Source organism: Pristis pectinata, chromosome 5 (assembly GCF_009764475.1).
Source record: "Pristis pectinata isolate sPriPec2 chromosome 5, sPriPec2.1.pri, whole genome shotgun sequence".
NCBI lineage: Eukaryota > Metazoa > Chordata > Chondrichthyes > Rhinopristiformes > Pristidae > Pristis > Pristis pectinata.
In genome coordinates, this window is record NC_067409.1 from 36152759 (window position 1) to 36175962 (window position 23204).

At 39.1% G+C, this 23204-nt stretch overlaps 1 protein-coding gene across 1 annotated transcript in view; it reads left to right on the forward strand.

Annotated features, from left to right (window-relative positions):
- The window catches only part of LOC127570538 (cilia- and flagella-associated protein 69-like), a 71173-nt gene that overhangs the window by 24687 nt on the left and 23282 nt on the right, over positions 1-23204 (forward strand). Inside the window, exons 14-19 of the mRNA XM_052016191.1 lie at positions 1909-2125; positions 2581-2745; positions 4734-4849; positions 8214-8332; positions 15043-15124; positions 22036-22228. Of these exons, the coding sequence (XP_051872151.1) occupies positions 1909-2125; positions 2581-2745; positions 4734-4849; positions 8214-8332; positions 15043-15124; positions 22036-22228 (892 nt within the window). The remainder of the gene's footprint in view (positions 1-1908; positions 2126-2580; positions 2746-4733; positions 4850-8213; positions 8333-15042; positions 15125-22035; positions 22229-23204) is intronic.

The window sequence follows — 23204 nt, forward strand, 5'->3', positions numbered from 1 at the left end:
AAATTGATATTGTGCATATAGACTTTCAAAAGACATTTGATGATGGTTCACACAGTGCTCATGTTGTGAAAATTGAAGTGCATGGAATTAAAAGGATCGTGGCTCCATGAATACAAAATTGTCCAAGTGACAGAAAGCACAGAGCAGTCATAGATGGTAGATTTTTAGACTGAGGAGAAGTGTGCAATGAGTTCCCAGGAGGTCATTAGTGGTACCACTGCTGTTCTTAACATTTAGACTGAAGTTTAAGCATGAAGTGAATCACTTCAGAGTTTATAGATGACACGAAACTCAGAAATTTGGTAAAATTGAGGTTCTAACAGACCAGGTGGGCAAAGATTGTCCGGTGAAATGTGCAAACGCAAGGCTATAAAATTTAACACTAAGACTATTGCCCAAGTCCAGTAAATCCAGGAAGTCTTGGAGAGTGACTTCAAGCAGCTCTGGGTCTACAAAGTAATGATTCAGACTCCACCTTGGCACAGGTAGCAGCAGTATGGTTTGGTTGTCTGACAACAAGGGCATTAGCAGAATAGCAATAAAGGACAGACACTTACATCTTGAGAGTTTGTGCTCCACAAAGCACTATCAATCCCCAAGAGGGGCACCTTAATAACCTCAGGAATTTGTTTGGGAACAGATTGCTGATCTGCTGTGATCCTTTGCAAGTTTCCTTGAACACTAGTTTCTACAGCCATGCCAGCAACTATCCGAGTTTGCAGTGTAGGAAGCTGAGCTTATATTAGAGGAGTCAGAGTTGTATGAAGGTCTGTGTTTCTACTCTAGTACCCAAGCATTGGCCTGCTTCTGCATGTGTTACATCAAAGTTGAGCCATTGGTCATTTAACACTGCACCATTGTTGAGTTTACAAATTTGCTAATGAAAGTCGCCATTACTTGTCTGCTGGAAAGAATGGGCTTTAAGCACTTAACTAATTTCTGTACCAAGTTGGTTCTAGTCACTATGCTCCCTGATGTTGTATATGGGATTTCTATCACTTTTGTTGATGCACCAGGCATTTAGTTCTGGATATCCCTCAACCTTCCTCCACAACATATCTCATCAAGTTGTTCATCTGAGGCCTCTGCAGATTTTGTGTATAACTTTTGCCTCCCGGGAGCTAGCATCTGAGCTACCCTTGCTCCTCATCTGGGTAGTGGGCCCTTTATGCTCATAATCTCATCTCATGGAGATTCAGTCTTTGTGGTCTCCTCTTAAGTTATGTGCAATATCAATATCTTAGCTTGTGGTTTCAAATATGAAATTGATTAAGAATATTTCTATTTCATTATCGTCTTTTTATTCTCTGCCATCACCTAATCAGGCCACAGTTCTTAGATAAATGAAAAGAGAAAGGCACAAGGTAGCATTGTAGTGAAGGGAAGGGAGAAATTAAGTGACAGATCCTTACACCATTTGCAGCTTCTAAATTGGAGGAGATTGTGAGATGTGAAGTAGAATGTGAAAAGGAAAATTGAGTTTTAGGATACAATTATCTATCATCTGAGCCACTGTTGGACATTGCCTCAACCATTACTAGAGCAATGATGTCAAGCACTGTCTTTTTCATGGGTAAGGAAATGCTTCAGTTGCCTCTGGTTTACACCACATATCCTGCAAGTAAACTGTGTCAGTGATGTTGCATTTTGTGTTTGAGTTATGTGGCTGTGATGCTTCAAGTTTTGAGATGCAGGCACAAGGAGAGTGGCAGTGGTAATTGTGTAAGGTTGTGATGGAGCATATAAGTGTCATTTATTTAGTAAATTAGTAATTTAGGATATTCATTTCTTAATGCATTTGCAGTTTGCTCTGTAACAAAACCTTATATTAATTGCTAAGCAGGGTAATTTATAATAAGGGTGATCCAAACTCACAAATTTGTTTTGCTATGTATGTCTTATCTGCAGCTACTTAGTGAAGGGAAAGCACTACTGGCATTATTTCACTATGTTGGGAAAAATGAGAAAGTTGGAATTAGAGGATGGTCTGCTGCACAGTTTGAGGAGCTTCAGCTTCATGCTTTGGCTGCTTTGATGGCAGTGGCTCCCCTCATGTTGGAAGATTACATGGAATATCAGGGAAATACCCGTCTTCTTCTTCTATTGGACTGGTGTGTGAGCCAAGGTAAATGTTAAATTTAAAATTTTGTAAAGCCCAATTTTTGATTATTAGTATACTTTAGCGATAAGGGACCATAAGTATTGAATTACCATTTCATCAATTTGTCACAGAGGGTTGTTTCAACAGGAGGGTCCATGTGATAAATACTTAAATGCACAGTAATCAAAAGCAAAGAACTGCAGGTGTTGAAAATCTGAGATAAAACAGAATACTAGAAATACTCTGCAGATCAGGCAATACCCAAGGAGAGCAGAACATCAACCTGAAATGTTAACTTTTTCTTTTTTCTCAGGTGCTGTCTATCCTGTCGAACATTTCCAGCATTCTCCATTATTATTATTCAAGGACATTGTAGTTGACAGTATTTCCTCTTCATGAAGCTCTATCTCCCATAATGAGTTATTTAGAATGACAAATATTATGTATCAGTCATCCACGTTTTACTTGTTTCCTCTCAGATCCATACTTTGGTACAAGCAACTCTTTCCATGCTACTGGTGGACATGGTAATAAGAAAGCTCAAATGCGCTACTGCCTAAAACTCCTGAGATCTATGGCATCTCTTGGTGAAGAATTTATAAACAAAAGTTTGTCTGACCAAGGAGCTATTAATCAACTCATAGGTAATATACATTTGCGATCTTTGTCCTATCAAGATATGAAGCTTAAATATACGATTAAAAACAGGAAGATAGGAGATAACTCTTGACTATCCTAACCGGTACTCAACATTCAACCAACATCACTAAATAGTTTAACTGATAATCAACTCATTTAGCATACTGATACCCTGTGTGCTGTGTTTATAAATTGGCTATTGCACTTTCCTGTAAAGTAACTATGACTCTACATGCTGTGAGACATTTAGAATATAAAAAAAGTAGGTGTACATTTTCTATCTGCCCTTTCCTCCATTCTTGACATGAACTTGAGCTAGGATGATATCTGAAGGTGCTAGCGGTCTTCAGGTGTCTAGTTTGATAAATGTTATTTGGCAGCTTAACATTGGTGGTTTCACATTCAAAGCTAATGCTGTCTTTACTCAGTTTCTGACTCAAATACACCATCATTCCTTCATCATTGACAAGTCTAAATCCCAGAATTCCCTGTCCAACAACGTTGTGGGAAGTATCAAGACCAGAAGAACTGCAGTGGTTCAATTAGATAACTCACCACCATCTTCTCATGGGGAAATTAGTGATAAGGAACAAATGATGGGCTTCCCAATAATACCCACATTTCAAAAGAGGAATAAATATGAAAACAGCTTCTAAAAGGCATACTTTACAGGAAGGGCTACTAAACTGTGAAAGAATGTGAATTATCTCTGATCTTTCCATTCTACAGCCATCTTTGCCCAAGCCAGATGCTGTGTAAGTTGGTCTTGGTTTATACAACCCAGTAACACACCAGGAAATGCATTTCACATGTTTGGTGAATTTATGTAAAAAAGGATTTAGGGAGCCAAGTTCATGTGGATAGAAGGAAGCTAAATTGGTGAAAAATATAGGCAGAGCATGGGGAGGTTAAGCTGAGAGAAGGTAGGCAAGGAAAGCACAAAAACATTAGAAGTGTCCACCAAATATAATTCATATGCTAGCTAACACAGACAGAGGGAGAAGTGAAAGAAAAATCAAAGTTGGTCAATAAAGCAAAGGAGAAATCTGATGGGGAGCACCAGATGTCACATCAGTAAATTCAAAAAATTCAGATCTATAATTTGAATAACTTAATTAGTTTTCTGCCTTAAAAATATTCAAAGACTCTGCTTTCACCAATCTTTGAAGAGGAGAATTCCGAAAACTCTCCACCCTTAGTGAGAAAACAAAATTACCATCTCTCTCTACTAAATGGGTGATCCTTTATTTAAACAGTGACGCCTAGTTTTAGATTCTCCCGTAAGAGGAAACATTCTCTCGACTGGCACCCCGTCAAGACCACTCAGGATTTTGTCTATGAAACTAAAATTGGTCTTCTTGATGTTTAGGGCCGTGGATATTGAGGATGAGTTGGATGAGCTGGTCTTGACAGTCAGATAGGAACCAATGGTATTTGCATTTGTGTTTGTATGGAAAAATTAAAGGATGAAGCAAACAAGAATGCACAAATGATTGTTTTTTCTTTAAATACCTTGCATTTATGTAGTGCCTTTTGACACAGAAAAGAAATCTAAGGTATTTTACAATGATGAAAGTAAAAAGGACACTGAATCAAAAATTATATTGGGAGGGTACCAAGAAGCCTGGTTAAAGTGGTTGGTTTTAAATAGGTTTTAAAGGAGGTGAGATAATAGGGAGTCAGAGTTATTTATGAGATTTGGGTGAAGCCATAATTACCAAATAAGGTTCATTCATTCATTAACCAGCAAAGCGAGAGAATTTGAGCAGAATTCATCATGAGTTGAGGTAACCAACACTGGGTTTAATTTGCAAGGATTGAGGATGGAATGATGGCATAACAAAAAGAGGTCATTTGATTACTTGGGTAATTGGAGGAGAAAAGTGAAGGATATTTTTGCTGAACTGAGAAAGTCTCAGGAAACTCCGTATACAGGGTTTTCAAAGACCTTAATACATATGAGTGGTATGCTATATCATAAATTTTTTAATAGATATTCTGAAAGACATGACAGACAGCTTGGAGGAAGAAAGTGAAATTAATTTGCAAATGCAAACTGACATCCTCATCATCTTGTCCAGCATCTGCGAAAATGATATTCATAGAAAGGTAAGTAAATATTGAATAATGTTCAGTTAATATGTTTTTAAGCAGGCTAGTATACTGGGAGCATTTAAAATCGTCACCATATATACAGTGTACCCAAAAGTACACACTTATGCATGAGCAAAAGTTTCCCTCAAAAAGAGTATATCTGCCATCCCAGTATACCCCAAGTCCTCATTATCCACTGACCTACTATTTGTGGATCTGCATACTTGAGAAGTTGCCCAAGCATTATTGGGAGTGCCAGTTAATACAGCACATTCCTCCAGAGCCCTCTCCAGTGGTATCTGGTGAATTCTGTTTGCTTTGAGATGGGTAGTATTTGAAGTCTTTTGTTGGCAAGTAGTGAAATAATAATATGCAGTGTGTGGCCAGAACAGAGGTTGGGAACATCAGGGGTCAGGAATGTGGATAAAGTTTTGACAAGCTGAAGTTTACATAGAAGTTATGGCCATGGAGGAATTGATCCTGTATATCATTGCAGCCTTGATGTCATTGCCAGCAGCCTTAGTAGTATCCACATTTTAATGTTATCTGTGGGAAGTCTGGGCTCGCATCCTACATGAAAAATGGGGACTCAGTGTACTGTGAAACTAAGCAATTACAATGGATAAACATAAAAAATAGCTATAGTTGATATTATTCTGCAGTCAGATTATGAACTTTTGTTTCAGGTATTTTGTTACAATGGAATTGAAACAATAGTTTGTTGCAGCTAGACTGTATTGAGTAGATAATCATAGAGACAATGGAACCAGAGCACATTGAAATTAACAGCTGTCTAATAGAATCCTGGCATTGTTCTCATGATATCGTAACAAAGATTACGTCTATATGATCTAATGTGATTTAGGTTATTAGCAAAGTGAGAGGCTGATAGGATTTGGTAGATTTTTCCTTTGAGCAGATTCCAGGCCATGAAGCATGTCAGCTAACAAGTAGATAGTCCTAATGAGAGCCCAGTTCCATTTTGAGAACAAGTATGGCTTTCTGAGCTTTGGTTAGCAGCCTGCTGTTTAAAAATGTGCAGCTCACCAATTTAAGGATTCAGCATATTTGAAGGGTCTAGCAGATCCCACTCAACAATAAAAAAAACAGAGCTGGGGCTAAAGTAGCATCAGTCCAAAACAGCATATTAATGCTAATTTTAAACAAATTGGATCAAGTTTTTACTCTGCATGCTTTAGTCTATCAGCTAGCACTTGGATTTTCAGAGATTTATTGAACTACATGACATCCCTGTTCTTTCACTCCCTTTAGTGACCTTCCATTGGGTATTATTTATTACTTTTTTTCTCCAATAATGTTTGCGTTGTATTTATGTTGAATTGGATCAGTTGCCTACATTCAAATTCCACGAACCCCATTAGTATTACATCTCTTTTATAGTCCTCATTTGTCAAAATTAGATCATAAGAAATCTCATGGATCGTATATCTAATCTCAAGTTTTCTATGTTTACTGAGAACAATAACAAACCAAGCAATAACCACACTGCCCCCCGCACCCCCCCCAGTTATCCATTTCCAACCCAATTTGTGTAACACCTTTTCACTCTCTTGCTTTCCTATCTGTCAACTTTTGCATAATGCTACCACATTTCTTCCCTGTACCATGAAACAAAGTATTTTTTCAAAAATATCCTGTCACAGTTTCTATAAATCTTACTTATAAAGCATTCATTTTTTTCTGTTAACTTGTTCTAATTTAACTGTATTAGACAATGCTAAATTGCAATACAATAAATTCAGTATGAAAATTTTGTGAAACCACCAGAATATGACATGCCAGTAACCAGAATTCATTTTTAAAATTGGAATATTTTTTATATTACAGAAGATTTTAAATGAATGACAATTAACACAGGGAAATTTCTTATAAATTTGTATTGCTACTATTAGCATTTCTCCAAATTTCCCAGCTTAATATTTCTATTTAATTTTAATTAAATACATCAGTTGCTTTGTGTGTACTTGAACCACCATTGAAAAAAAACAGCTTCCTTCCAGAGTTTATTAAAACAGAATGGAGGCGCAAGAGACTGCAGATGCTAGAATCTGGAGCAAAAAACAAACTGCTAGAAGAACTGAGCGGGTCAAGCAGTATCTGTGGAGGCAAAGGGATAGTCGATGTTTCAGGTCGAGACCCTTCATCTGGACTGAGTGTAGAGAGAAGGTAGCCAGTATATAGAAGTGAGAGGGAGGAATAAGAGAGGCTGATAGGTGGTAGATTGAACCAGATTGGGGAGGGAATAGGAAAGGTTGAGAAGAAACCCAGGTAGATAAATATATGGGTGTTGGACAGTTGGAACCAGGGGTGGGTGATGAGTCTTAGTAACAAAGGGGAGGGTGGGGAAAAGGATGGAAAAGGTGAACAAAGAGACCCTAGTGGACTGTTATATGGGTGAAAGACAGATAGAACCAGGTGGGGGGAGGATAACAAGTCTTGGTAATGATGGAGGAGGGATGGAAAGGGTGAACAAAGGGAGAGAGACTGATGGGAGTTGGGAAGGAACAGGGGGAGTGGGTCACCTTAAATTGGAAAATTCAGTGTTCATACCATTGGGCTTATGCTACCCAAGTGGAAGTGGAACACGATGTCCTATTCTTCTAGTTTATGTTTGGCTTCAGCATGGCAGTGGAGAAGGCGGTGTGAGAATGGGAAGGGAAATTGAAATGGCATGCAACTGGAAGCTCAAGATGGACATTGTGGACAGAGCACAGGTGCTTTGCAAAATGGTTGCCTAGTCTATGCTTGGTCTTGACAATATAGAGGCCACATTGCAAGCACCGAATGCAATTGACCAGGTTGGAGGAGGTGCACGTGAGTCTATGCCTCATCTGAAAGGGCTGTAGGTTCCTGGATGGTGGTGAAGGAGGCGGTAAAGGGACATGTTTCACTTCCTACAGTTGCAGGGGACAAGAAGGGACGAGTGGACCAAGGCATCATGGAGAGATTGGAAAGCAGGAGGGAGAGAGAGGGGGGACAGGAAGAGGGAAACGTGGTGGGAGGATCCTGTTGACCTGGAAATGGCAAAGGACAGTATGATGGATGCAAAGGCTAGTGGGTGAAAGGTCCTCTCCTTACTATAAATGCAGTAGAATCTGGAGTTGAATGAACACTATCCCACAGTTTGACATCTGCTTTGCATGTCAAGTTTAAATACAAGAAAAAATTGTAGCATAAAACTGGTCTTTTCACAAAAGCCCTGATTTAACAAATGATCATAATATCTGAAATGCCGAATTTCCCTTTCTTCATAATTGCTGCCAGATTTCCAGTTTTTTCTATTGTCACTCAAGATTTAAAGAATGTGGAGTATTTTAGATTGGTACTTAATAATATCCGTAATTTATTTTATCATTAGGAACTGTTTGGTGCTTATGGAGTGGAAGTTATCATTAAACTTCTAAAGATTGATCCAATGAAGTTCTCCAGTGGCATGGGCCACAACAAACTCATACTGACCACAGTTGATTGTATCTGGTAAGTTTTATGTAATGTGGCAACAGTAAAAAAATTGATTGCCAATTTTGGTAGCAGATTATTAGTTCACAAAACAGTGTAGATTTATGTATAATTTTATTTATTAAAAAAGCAACATAGTCACAGTCAAGAAATTTCATTATACGGCTTGCTCTGACCTTTGTGGCATTGTTTTAATTCTCTGTTTGCGTTCCAGATCACAGAGTCAGTGAATCACAGCACAGAAACAGGCCCTTTGGCCCAACTCATCCAAGCTGACCAAGGTGCCTACATGAGCTAGTTCCACTTGCCTACATTTGGCCCATGTACCTCCAAACCTTTCCTATACATATACCTATCCAAATCTCTTAACATTATAATAGTACTCAACTTTACCACTTCCTCTGGCAGCTCATTCCATATGCCCACCACCCTCTGTATGAAAATCTTGCCTCTCAGATCCCCCTTAAATCTTCCCCCTCTTTATATTAAACCTATGGTCTCTAGTTTTAGACTTCCCTCCCTGGGAAAAAGACTGACTTGCTACCCTATCTATGCCCATCATGATTTTATAAACCTCTGTAAAGTCACCCCTTAGCATCCTTCATCTCAGGGAAAACAGTGCTAGCCTATCCAGTCTCTGCTTATAACTCAAGCCCTCCAATCCCAGCAACATCCTTGTGATTCTGCACCCTCTAGCTCAATCACATCCTTCCTATAGTATGGCAATGAGAACTGCACACAATACTCCAAGTGCGGTCTCACCAATGACTTGAACAACTGTAATGTGATGTCCCAATTCTTCTACTCAATGCCCTGGCTGATGAAGAAGGTGTGTGGCATGCTTGTCTTCACCAGCCCATCTACCTGCGTTACACTTTCAGGGAACTATGTACCTGTACCCCAAGGTCCCTCTGGTCAACAGCACTCCCCAAGGTCCTGCCATTCACTGTGAACATCCAGCCCTGCTTTAACTGCATGTTTAAATGCATCACTTTGCACTTGCCAGAGTTAAATTCCATCTGCCGTTCCTCTGCCCCCTTTCCAGTTGATCTTGATCCTGTTGCAACCTTATATAACCTTCTTCACTGTCCACTATACCACCAATTTTGGTGTCATCTGCAAACTTACTAATCATGCCATCTACGTTCTCACGCTATATATATGAAAAACAATAGTAGACCCAGCACTGATCCCTGCAGCACAACACTGGTCACAGGGCTCCAGTCTGAAAAAACAACCCTCCACTACTACACTCTGCTTTCTACCACCTAGCCAATGTTGTATCCAATCGGCTAGCTCACCTTGGACCCCATATGATCTGACCTTTCTGACCAGCCTACCATATGTGACCTTGCTGAAGTCCACATAGACAACAACTACTGTCCTCCTCTCAATCCTCTTGGTCACCTCTTCAAAAATAAACTCAATCAAATTTATGTGACATGATTTCCCATGCAAAAAGGTATGCTGATTATCTCTAATCAGTCCTTGCCTTTCCAAATGTAGATAGATCCCATCTCTCAGAATCGCTACCAGTAACTGTCCTAACACTGACGTTAAGTACACTGGCCTGTAGTTCCTTGGCTTGTCCTTGCAGCTCTTCTCAAATAGAGGCACAACAATAGCCACCTTCTGGTCAAACAGTAACTCACCCATATTTTATAGATATGTATAGCGGAGAGCAGAATTAAAAACATAGGCTAAGAGTGAAATGTAGCTTTTGAAGGATAAAAGCAATTTAAAGTGTGGTAGAGCAAATTACTTCAAAATTAATAAACATTGAGAACTTTATTTTTATATACATTTTTATTTTATTTAGATTTTATTTCTTCATTTAGGATGCAAATCACATTCTTTGTTATTTTTTCTCCTTTAAACCATCTTTATCAGTGGTGGACAACATTGGCCAGCAGGGCGTTGTCTAGCCTGCCTCAGTGAGCAGCAAATCAGCACCCATGCCTCTCGGTCCAATACCTACCATAAGTGATTGGCCTCACCCATCAGAAGTGCTTTAACTAAACGCTGCCCCTGGCTTACTGGATATCAAAGCTTGGAATGTTTTGGAATCAGATATTTAAAAAAAATATTCAAAACTATTAAAAGTCAATTATTAAAATAAATAGTTCAAAGTCCTAAACTATTTGACAATCAATGATATATTTAACAACAATTAGATACATTTAAATTCATTAAAAATATAGAATTATTTGAAATTTACTTGACCCTCACCATTGAACTGAAACATTTTGCTAAACCCAAGTATACCTGGTCTGCCATAGATTCAGTGCTGACATTTCCATAGGGAAGTGCAGGGAGCTGGGGCTCTGAAACTGGACTCCATAAGAAATGTAACATAGGAGCATAGTCAGAATAACAGCAACAATCACCTGTCAGTATATTTAGGACTTTGATATTTTCATGAATGACCCTCAAGTGGTTTGGTTACCAGTCTGCCTTTCCCCAATAATCCCAAGGCAGAAGAAGTATTCTGCTTCATTGAGTTATTTTATCAATTTATTCTCTTTAATGAGAATTTACTTCCTGCTTTTTACATCTACCCTAATCCTGAATGGATTTATTCCTCACTAGGGTGTAGTTCCAAAGGTCTGTTGCAAAATGCTGGCTTATTACAATATGATTCTGAACCAATCATTATGTTCAAGAAAAATTGTTTTATTATACAATTAGTAATAAGTGCAAACATAGTAAAAAAAAATAAACACCATCCCTAGTCACATTCCTGGAAACAGCAAGTGTACAAGTCTTCAATAGTCCTTGACACCATTCAGCTACAACTACAGTTTGAAATGAAATCTGCTCAGTTAATCCAGGAAATAAGCAGTTAAAGAGAAAACAAAACAATGCTCTCACATCCCTCCTGATGTTCCACAGGTATGGTAACAGCAAATGAAGGCATATCTTCTCAGTCTTGATCCTTAACACCTTTTCTAACTCCAGGACAAAGAGGGTCTCTCCATCAATGGCAAAAATCTTCTTTAATATACACTATCAAGCTACTTCCTGTTACGTGACAAGTCCTGTCACATGACAAGCTTTCATTAAGCTGTTTAAACCATTAATTATTATCACAGCTGTGGTTTTTAATAATATTATGATAAACTAATAGAATGTACGATATCACTATTCTAAAGTTCTTGCTGTCTTCCACATCATGCTACATTGCCTTCCTGTAGTAAGGAAGCACTTGCCATGAAGGGCACTTTGCTAAACTGGATATATCCTGAAAGGAACATCGAAATGAGCCATTAATTTTGCTGCCAATAGCAGCACCTTATGTTGCACAGCTGAAATCAGCTAATGACCTGAATATTGTTTGGAACTTGGCATCTTCTATATCCATACTGCTCATTTATTTATGATCTTAACGAGTAGGGAGAATACAATAATTTGTTCCATAATTTTCTTTCGTAACTAGTAAATCTGGGCAATTTTGTTCTTTCGAGAATAAAATGTGGCTTCAATAATTAATGATGAAGAAAAACAAAAGTGCTGTAACATTGGTTACACTGAAAACTGTTTATAGGAGTCTATAAACTAATGGTCGCCAAGAAACTGACAATTCAAAAAATGGCCCAAAATATATAAAGGTCATAAATAAAGTCATAGTTTGAGCAGAGAAATATTGTTAAGTGTAGGTATTGTTTGTCATGATAGAAATAAATATGTGCATGATGCATCCTGAAGTGGATATAAATGTTAAAGGGGGAATGTTTATTTTCCATAAAATCCTTTCCATTCCTCTCGCACTCTTAGGTTTTGGAATACTTTTTTTAAAAAATTGGGACATATTAACACGTTGAAATTTGCAATGATCTGTCTGATCACTGTGCATGACACCTAAATCTCCTCTTCACTGCTCTTGGTTCAAAATTTTATTAATATTATTAATACAAGTAAGTAACATAAGCAAATGTTAGTTTGATACTTCAAAAGTATTAATGAAAAATACTGAACTTAGCAATGAATGTCCACATTACCACTTAAGTACAAAAGTAGCAAAAGAATTAGCAAAATTTGAGAGCAACCTCAGGAGAGCAGAAGCAGACAAATCCAGAGGATAAGAATTTATTCAAAGGACAAGATGGCAAGCAGTTAGAAAATAAATTCTGTTCATACTTGCCATCCTGGACTAAAAATGGATGACACTCTTGTTGAAAGGTATAATTTCAAGCATGTTAGATCACTTTGTGTTATACAGAGTGAAGGCAGTTGGAAGCCAGTTGGAATACATCCCAAAGTCATCTCCAAAGTATAGTTATTCTCAAATAACCTCATTCCCACAGTCAGTGTGAATATTGTGGCAAATGAAAACTGAATTTAAAATATTTATGAACTGGCCACTTATTACTTCATATTTATTCAGGAATGGGTACTAGATAATCATTTTGACCACACATGTGCAAACAAGGTTTTGTCAAGCAATTATCTAGGATACATGGGAATTTTAAATACCTTTGATCTATCAGTAAGGTAGAATAAGAAGGTAGTTGCAAACAATGGAATTTGCTGTCAATCGTTATTTAATAAAAGGAACTTTCAGTAACCTTGTACAGTAAACTAAACTTTATTTACTTAAGAACACTCAATACCCTTCCATTTACAAGAATCAGCTGTTGTGGAGATCTCAGAGGAAGTGTTCTGTGGACCAGAATGGGGATTTGGGAAGATTTTCAGTGGGATTAAGGGAGACCAGCAGGTTGGAAGTAGTTTGAGAGGTGGAGGGAGATTGAGGGTGAGGAAATCTCTGTGGTTGAGGGGAGAGTTTATAGAATCCATGTCTGGAGGAGTGACATGGGAGAATCCAGTCACTGGAGAAATAGCAGTTTTATTATAATATCTAAGTTCTACTGCATTCATTAGCCAAGAGAATTTAATAACTCACTAAACTGAAACATTTGATAGAAAATGTGTTGGAAATAGAGATGGACTCTTTTGAAATAAGAGTGAAATAAAAATTACAGAGCTGTACTACTTCCGTACCAATGCACTGATGTGATGAAATGATCTGTATAGAAGGCATGCAGGGGTGACCAGACAGATTAATGAGGGTAGTGCAGTAGATGTGGTCTACATGGATTTTAGTGAGGCATTTGACAAGGTTCCACTTGGTAGGCTTCTTCAGGTCAGAGGGCATGGGATCCAGGGAAGCTTGGCCATGTGGATTCAGAATTGGCTTGCCTGTAGAAAGCAGAGGGTTGTGGTGGAGGGAGTGCATTCAGATTGGAGGGCTGTGACTGGTGGTGTCCCACAAGGATCGGTTCTGGGACCTCTGCTTTTCGTGATATTTATTAATGACTTGGATGAGGGGGTAGAAGAGTGGGTTGGCAAGTTTGCAGACGACACAAAGGTTGGTGGTGTTGTGGATGGTATGGAGGATTGTTGAAGATTGCAGAGAGACATTGATAGAATGCAGAGCTGGGCTGAGAAGTGGCAGATGGAGTTCAATCCGGAGAAGTGTGAGGTGGTACACTTTGGAAGGACAAACTCCAAGGCAGAGTATAAAGTTAATGGCAGGACCCTGGGTAGTGTGGAGGAGCAGAAGGATCTGGGGGTCCATATCCACAGATCCCTGAAAGTTGCCTCACATGTGGATAGGGTAGTTAAGAAAGCTTATGGGATGTTAGCATTCATTAGTCGTGGGATCGAGTTTAAGAGTTGCGAGGTAATGATTCAGCTCTACAAAACTCTGGTTAGACCACACTTGGAGTACTGTGTCCAGTTCTGGTCACCTCATTATAGGAAGGATGTGGAAGCATTGGAAAGGGTGTAGAGGAGATTTACCAGGATGCTGCCTGGTTTAGAGCGTATGCATTATGAGGAGAGACTAAGGGAGCTAGGGCTTAACTCTTTGGAGAGAAGGAGGATGAGAGGAGACATGATAGAGGTGTACAAAATATTAGGAGAAATAGATAGAGTGGACAGCCAGCACCTCTTTCCCAGGGCAACCAATGCTCAATACAAGAGGGCATGGCTTTAAAGTAATGGGTGGGAAGTTCAAGGGAGATATCAGAGGAAGGTTTTTTACCCAGAGAGTTGTTGGGGCATGGCATGTGCTGCCTGGGGCGGTGGTGGAGGCAGGTACATTGGTCAAATTCAAGTGATTACTAGATAAGCATATGGAAGAATTTAAAATAGAGGGATATGTGGGAGGAAGGAGTTAGATAGTCTTAGGCGAGGTTTAAAGGTCAGCACATCATTGTGGGCCAAAGGACCTGTATTGTGCTGTACTGTTCTATGATTCTATGGTTCTATGGGGAAAGAGTGGGGAATGAGACTGACTCAATTTTTCTCACAAAGAGCAGCCATGGGCTCAACAGGCCAAATGGCTTGAAATGACTGTATGATTCTAATTAATTGTCATCATGATTAAAAAAGCTGGAATGATGTGATTTGACTTTAGAAAAAAAAAGTAGGACTCTGATCTCTCAGGTACTGATATTTTTAATGCCTTTGGGATTTATGATACAAAATCAGAAGGAGGAAAAAATTGTATTTGTATAATACTCATCACATATTTAGCCGAAGTATCTCATAATGGATTAAAATGTATTCACTCATTTACTATCAATTCAGGAATCTTTTCTGAAATGAAGGCAAAGAATGGGATAATTATATTTGCATATGGCAAATTCTTGGCCATTCAGTGAATAAAATCAAACTAATCAAAAATTATAAACAAATAAATCTACTTTTTATATTTTTTGCAGGTCCTGCATTGTTGGATGCTATACAGCTGAGGACAGTTTTCTTGAAATGGGAGGCATTTTTCTTCTCCTGGATTTGCTTGAAGTAAGAATTCAAATTTAATACTATTTTAATGTTTATCTTTCTGGAATAATAATACAGTGATTGTGAGTTCAAATAACTCTATAACAACTTGAGGATTTTAAATTAGTTTCATAATATATGTGGTTAAAGGTGGCATTAGTAAGTGTGACAATGAGGCTGTTGATTATCATAAAGTATCAACTAGATCACTGATGTGATCCTGCTGCTTAAAAAGAACATATACAGATTAAAAAACTGCAGCCCAGTCAGCCTAACATTGGTGGCAAAATAATTCTGAAGGACTAGTCAAATAATAATTTAAAAAAGTATGATTTAAGGTAATAAGTAGAAGGGTTGAAGAGAAGCCATCACCCTCATCATATAGAAAAAGTATCAGGTGAGCATTTGATGTGCCATAATCCACAAGGCTTCAAACTAAAGACACAGGAGACTGCAGAGGCTGTAATCTGGAACAAAAAGCAAACCTCCGGAGGAACTCAGAGGGTCAAGCAGCATCTGAGGAGGCAGAGGGATGGTCAATTTTATGGGGCTGAGGCCCTACCTCAGGACCATTTCTCTTAGTTCCCTATTCTTATTTTCAAGATCTAGCAACTAGAGTTTGTGCTACAACATTCTTCTCCCAACCTTCCCCACCATTTGATCCAGCTGCAAATCTTGCTTCTATGTCTCTGGGCCATCTACCCTTAAGTATGCAAGAATTCAGCTACAACTGGTCTTGTCAATGGATTACCTTTTACACAATTCAATAGATTGCAGAACTACAATAAGTATACTCCATCACTCCATAAGATAAACCCAATGGACCACTCTGTGTCCCTTCATGCTCATAACTGATTGTGCAACTCCCTCCCCCTTCACCTACCCACCTCCACTTTGATTGTGCCATTTTCATTTTGTTTTGTTAGCTTGAATCCACAAATTGGCTAATTTAGTTAGCCAGTCCATTATCATTAAGGAACTGTCATTCTGTTTGATTATTGTACAAAAATGTTTTGGTGGGAAATGTTCTGGGTTTACCCGCATTTCAAAGAGCTGATGAATAGGTTTCATGCTAGCAATGATCTGAGCACAAGAACAGACACAACAGAACTCTTAGTTACAACACCTTGTGTGAAGGTCGGACCGTGCCAGTGCTGCTAAGAGACAGAAAATGCTGGAAACATTTAACAGGTCAGGCAGCATCTGTGGAAAGATCTTCAATCTGAAATGATAATTCTGCTTCTCCTTCCACCAATGCTGTTTGGCCTGCTGAGTATTTCCCATATATTCTGTTTTCATTTCAGATTTCCAGCATCTGCAGTCTATTTTTTATTTTCAGAAACAATGATGAACATTTATAAAAGACTGGACTGGTCGCAACAGGAATATTAGTGTATTTCTGATCACTGCACTTTAGAATGTGCAGTGTTTAGGGAGATACAGAAAACAGTTACTAGACTATTCTGGGAATGAGAGCCTTTGTCACAAAGAAATGGTGCAGGAGCAGGGAATTTTCTTCTTAGAGCAGAAATGGCTGAGAGGAGATGTGATAGAGATGCTCAAAATAATGATGGGTCTAAACTGTTGCCAATGGTGGAAGGATTGAGAGTTATAAGATATAGACAGGTCAATTAATATGAGTAGCTTGCATCTGGAATACATTGCCTGACAGTGTGCTAGAGTACGTTCAAATATAGCTTTCAAAAGGGAATTGGATTAGCACATGAAAGAAAAAAAAATGCAGGACTTTGAAGAAAGAACTGGGTCATAGGTCGAACATAGAATATAGAACAATACAGCACAGAACAGGCCCTTCGGTCCACAATGTTGAGCCGATCTAATTAAATTAGCAATCAAATGTCCAACTAAACTAATCCCTTCCACCTAAATATCCATATCCTTACATTTCCAGCACGTTCATGTGCCTATCTAAGAGCCCCTTGAATGCCTCTTTTGTATTTGCCTCCACTACCACTCCAGGCAGTGCATTCCAGGCACCCACCACTCCCTCTGTAAAATAAAACTTGGCCCGCACATCTCCTTTGAACTTACCCCCTCTCACCTTAAATGCATGTCCTCCGGTATTAAATATTTCAGCCCTGGGAAAAAGATACCGGCTGTCTACACTATCTATGCCTCTCATAATCTTATAAACTTCTATCAGATCTCCCCTCAGCCTTCGCCACTCCAGAGGAAACAACCCAAGTTTGTTCAATCTCTCCTTATAACACATGCCCTTTAATCCAGGCAGCATCCCGGTAAACCTCTTCTGCACCCTCTCCAAAGCCTCCACATCCTTGCTATAATGGGTTAACCAGAAATGAATGCAATACTCCATATGCAGCCTAACCAGAGTTTTATAAAGCTGCAGCATAACTTCCTGACTCTTGAACTCAATGCCTCATCTAATAAAGGTAAGCATGCCATATGCCTTCTTTACCACCCTATCAGCCTGTGTAGCCACCTTCAGGGAGCTATAACCCCAAGATCCCTCTGCTCATCATTAAGGGTTTTGCCATCAATAGTGTACTGTCCCTTTACACTTGATCTCCCAAGGTGCAATACTTCACATTTGGCCAGGTTAAACTCCATCTGCCATTTCTCCGCCTGTATCTACCACTGATCTATATCCCGCTGTATCCTTTGCCAGTCTTCTACGCTATCCACAACACCACCAATCTTTGTATCATCTGCAAACTTACTAACCCACCCATCTACATTTTCATCCAGGTCATTTACAGTATATACATCAAAAACAGCAGAGGTCCCAGAACGGATCCCTGCAGAACACCACTAGTCACATACCTCCAGCTAGAATAAGTCCCATCAACCACTACCCTCTATCTTCTATGGACAAGCCAATTCTGAATCCAAACAGCCAACTTACCATGGATTCCACGCATCTTAATCTTCTGGATGAGCTTCCCCTGAGGGACTTTGTCAAATGCCTTACTAAAATCCATGTAGACAACATCCACAGCTCTACCTTCATCAATCACCCTCGTCACCTCGTAAAAAAACTCAATCAAGTTAGTACAGCACAACTTGTCCTTCACAAAGCCATGCTGACTGTCCCTAATTAGGCTATGGTTTTTCAAATGCTCATAAATCCTATCCCGAAGAATCCTCTCCAGTAACTTCCCTACCACTGATGTGAGACTCTCCAATCTATAGTTTCCAGGATTATCCCTGTTTCCCTTCTTGACTAATGGGACAACATTAGCTACTCACCAGTCCTCCGGGACCTCGCCTGTGGCTAGAGAGGATACAGAGGTGTAGCTGTGTTGCTGCTGTTGTAAAGCCCATTATGGGCTTAAAAAAATCAAATGGTTTCATTGGTGTTGTTACCATTCTATTATTCTGTATTTGCAACAAAAGCATTTTTCCTTTGCTGTGTTTGACAAACGTATATTCTACACCTAAATGCATTGAGCATTCTTTTGTAACTTGGAATGTAATTACTATTGTGCAATGCAAAAGTTCTGCAATAAAATCTCACAACTTTTTTAAAATTCTTGGGATGAAGCTATCACTGGCAAGAGCAGCAGTTATTGCCATTTGCCATGTTAAAACTGTAAACTGCTTCAGTTTATGGCTTAACACAACTAAATGGTTTACATGGCCATTTCATGAAGTATTATAATGGTGCAGATAGAAGGTATTCAATCCGCCCTGTCAATATCTACTGAGAAAGAGCTATTGATTTGGAAATTATATTGTGATGTGTAATACTCTTAAAGACTATGTAGTGGATTTTTCAAAAGAGTGCTAAATACAATGGGTAGTCAGTACATCAAAAGCACACGTCCAGATTTTCAAAGCTTCCTCTCGCTTTGCATTTCTGCCACACTAAGAGGCCCACAATTGGCATGAACCATGAACACTGAGGTAGGTCTTAACTGGAGGTTTAAAGTCTGGTTTCATGTTAGTTGAAGGGATTGTTCTCACTTGGACTACCACTGGAGTTCAGGACATTCATTTTCTGCCTGACAGGTTCTTCTTTAAGTTCTTACTGTTGCTGACTCCTACTGAACACTCACCTCCCTACTGAAGTCTTCAGACATTCCACTGTCTGGTCATTTAAATGCTTGAACCCAACTCCTCTCAGATCATTTACCTCCACCCACCATAATTCTCTGTCCAACTTCTCTGATCAATTTTCCAACTAAACTCCCCAAAATGAACAGCTCCTTGACATACTGCCCCATTCATCCAAGAAACAGATATGCAAATAGAGTTGGTAAATTAAGATATAGTGACATAAATTTAGTGTAATGATATAACACAATCAAATCTGTACATAGTGTTGGAGCCACCAAAAGCAAAAACAGAAAGAATAAAAGATTTGGCAAAATTATTAACTACTAAGTTGAAAAAAATGTTGTAAGTTATTGAAATTATAGTTAACCTAGCATTAACTGCATCTTAAATACCATTAGCTTATAGAATTCATTTGGCAGGCGTACATCTAGAATACCCATGAGGGTGAATATAGTTTTTTTAATGACACTCTTCCTGAATATTTGTATTAAATTATTGAAGAGCTTGGACTGTGTCATTCTCAAACTAAAATACCAGAAAGGAATTTTGATGCTGCTAATTAACATATCCCAGTTAGCCCCATAATAATATAAAGTAGATGCGATATTGGATTTTATTTGTTTGTTACCAGCAAATAATTATATTACCTTTACTGATTTGATTGTTTATTCATATTTGAAGGAAGGTTGAAATATAAGAATTGTAAATTCTTTTCCTGGATCTCAGAAGCCATTATTACATTTCTGTGAAGCGCCTTGGCATTTTTTTCTGCAGTAAATGCATTACTGAATTGCATTAAGAGTCATGGTCACATAACACAGAAACAGGCCCTTCAGGCCACCAAGTCCATGCCATTCATCAGTTGTCCATCTATGCTAATCCCATTTGCCACCACTTGGTCCATAGCCTTATATGCTTTGGTAATTCAAATCCTTGTCTGGCTACTTTTTAAATGTTGTGAGAGTTCCCACCTCCATCACCCACTCAGGCAGTGGGTTGCAGATTCCAACCTTCCAACCACCCTCTAGGTGAAATAATTCTTCTTCTGATCTCCCCACCACCACCACCACCACCACCACCACCCCCCCCCCCCCCCCCCGCCCTTAATTTATATTCCTGGTTTTTAACACCCCTATTATGGAGAAAAGTTTCCTACAATCTACTCAGTCTGTGCCCCTCCCCCACCCACTACCTTGTATTTTAGTATACCTTGACCAATTCCCCCCTCACTATCCTCTGCACCAAGGAAAACAAATCAGACTAACCAGTCTATCCAGTCTTTCCTCATAAGTGAAGCACTCTATCCCAGGTAACATCCTCATGAAATTCTTCTGCACCCTCTCTAGTGCAGTCATGTCTTTCCTGTAGTATGATAACTCAAACTGTACACAGTTCTGACCTAACCAATGTTTTATATAGTGGTACCATAACCTCCCCGTTCTTATAGTCGATGCCTCAGCTAATGAAGGCTAGTGTCCTGTTTGCTTTCTTTACCATTTTGTCTAACTGTGCTGCCACCTTCAGGGATCCTTGGACTTGTATACCTAGGCCCTTCTGTTCCTCATTACTCTTTAGGGCCTTACCATTCATTGTCACTTTTACTGAGGTACGGTGAAAAACTAGTCTTGCATACCGTTCGTACAGATCAATTCATTACACAGTGCATTGAGGTAGTACAGGGTAAAAGCAGTAATAATAAAATACAGAGTAAGATGTCACAGCTACAGGGAAGTGCATTGCAGGTGGACAATAAGGTGCAAGGTCATTACAAGGTAAATTATGAGGTCAAGAGTCCATCTCATCGTATAAGGGAACCTTTCAATAGTCTTATCACTGTGGGATAGAAGCTGTTCTTGAGCCTGGTGGTATGTGCCTTCTGCCTGATGGGAGAGGGAAGAAGAGAGAATGACCTGGGTGGGTGGGGTCTTTGATTATGCAAGAGGTATAGACAGAGTCCATGGAAGGGAGACTGGTTTCCGTGATGTGCTAGGCTGTGTCCACAACTCTCTGCAGTTTCTTGCAGTCCTGGGCACAGCAGTTGCCATACCAAGCCGTGATGCATCCAGATAAGATGCTTTCTATGGTGCATGATGAGTGTCAAAAGGGACATGTCAAATTTCTTTAGCCTCCTGAGGAAGTAGAAGCACTGGTGAGCTTTCTTGGCCGTGGCGTCCACGTGGTTGAACCAGGACAGGCTATTGGTGATGTTCACTCCTAGGAACTTGAAGCTCTCAACCCTCTCGACCTCAGCGCCAATTGATGTAGACAGGTGCATGTACACCACCCCCTTTCCTGAAGTCAATGACCAGCTCTTTGTTTTGCTGACATTGAGGGAAAGGTTGTTATCATGACACCATGTCACTAAGCTATCATCATTGTCAACAACAGCATCAATTTTCATGCCATCTGCAAACTTATTAATCATACCTCCTACATTCATATCCAGAGTACTTTGTATATAACAAGCAGTAAGTGATCCAGCACTGATCCCTGTGGTATACCATGGGTCACAGGCTTTCAATCACAAAAACAATCCTCCACTGTCATCCTCTGCCTCCTATCACCAAGCCAATTTTGGATCCAATATGCCAAGTTGCCTTGGATCCCATGGGTGCTAAACCTTTGGACCAGGTTTCCATATGGGACTTTGTCAAAGACCTTACTGAAGCCCATGTTGACTACCATGTAGACCATAAGCTAGTAAAGTTTTGCTTTTTGATGAGATTATACAAGGTGATTTTGTAAATCAAAAATAATTAGGCAATTAAAGATGTTTGATGATGAAGGCCGGTTAATATACTCAGTAACTGGGAGAATCTCTGCTAATTTGGTTTTAAATATTACTATTTGAATCGTTTCAAGTTGAATTTTTACGTTTTTTTTCTGTAAAGTCAAGTTCAGACCGCATGCACAATTTGATACTTGGAACATTGCTTGAGTTATGTGAGAATTCCAAAACAATCTATCACATGAAAGTATGGCGTGGAAAAAATGATTCTACAGCACCTTGCCTTCTACTGCATCTCTGGAGGCACATAGAGAAAGAAATGCAAGTCAAGCGGGATGAACATGGAAGGATTTTAGGTAAATGTGTTTCGAAAAAAATCTGTAATGTTATTGAAAATGTTGGTGTAGTTTCCTAAAATTTCTCATCAGTAATATAAGTGGGAACCGTGGAAACAGGGCAGGAAATTGATATCTTGAATCTGTCTTTTATCCAGTTATTTTAACATTATTTTTCAATATTTATTTGAATGTAAGATTTATTAGGGAACAAAAATATGCTTAAGCTAATTCACATTCTACCATCTTAATATTCTTGCAACAATGATAACGGAGTTGTTCACTTGTTCACTCGTCATGCTAATTTGTCTCTATCAAAAAATTACAATTGGCCCAGAAATGACTCAAAGAAAATAATGGAGCACTTTGGGAACCAGAGCTCCAAAGTCACCAAGTATATTATGTCCATTAAATTCCATATTAATTGTATTTGCAGCAGGACATCCAGATCTACCCTTTGACAGTCAAACATGCTTTTAGATCAAAAAGAAAGGAACAAGATATAATTTGCACTTAGACAGCACATCTATATGGCACATTTTACATCCTTGGATATTTCAGAGACCTTTGCAGCCAATAATGTACTTTTGAAGCACAGTCACTTCTTTTGTAGGTAAGCATGATAGCCAAAGTGTGTACAGTGAGATATAACAAACTCAGTGATCTCTGAATCTGTGTGCAAGGAATAGGCAATGGCCAGGACACTGAACTCCCTTGCTCCTCCTCTACTAATGCAATGGAATACTTTGTATTAACTTGAAAGTAGGGATTCTGCTTTGTGCCTCCTCTGAGGGTGGCATTCCTGCCAGTGTAGCAGCACTCATTCTATGCTTATATGTTAGGAGTTCTAGTTTCTCAACCCATAATTGTCTGAGATGAGTATTTGAAGACTGAACTAAGCTAACAGTATACACAGCTATCTAGATATGCCCCAAAGGGTCTGCCTTTATCACTTATGGGTTTCTAAGGTATTATGTCCTCTACAGGAGTTTGATTT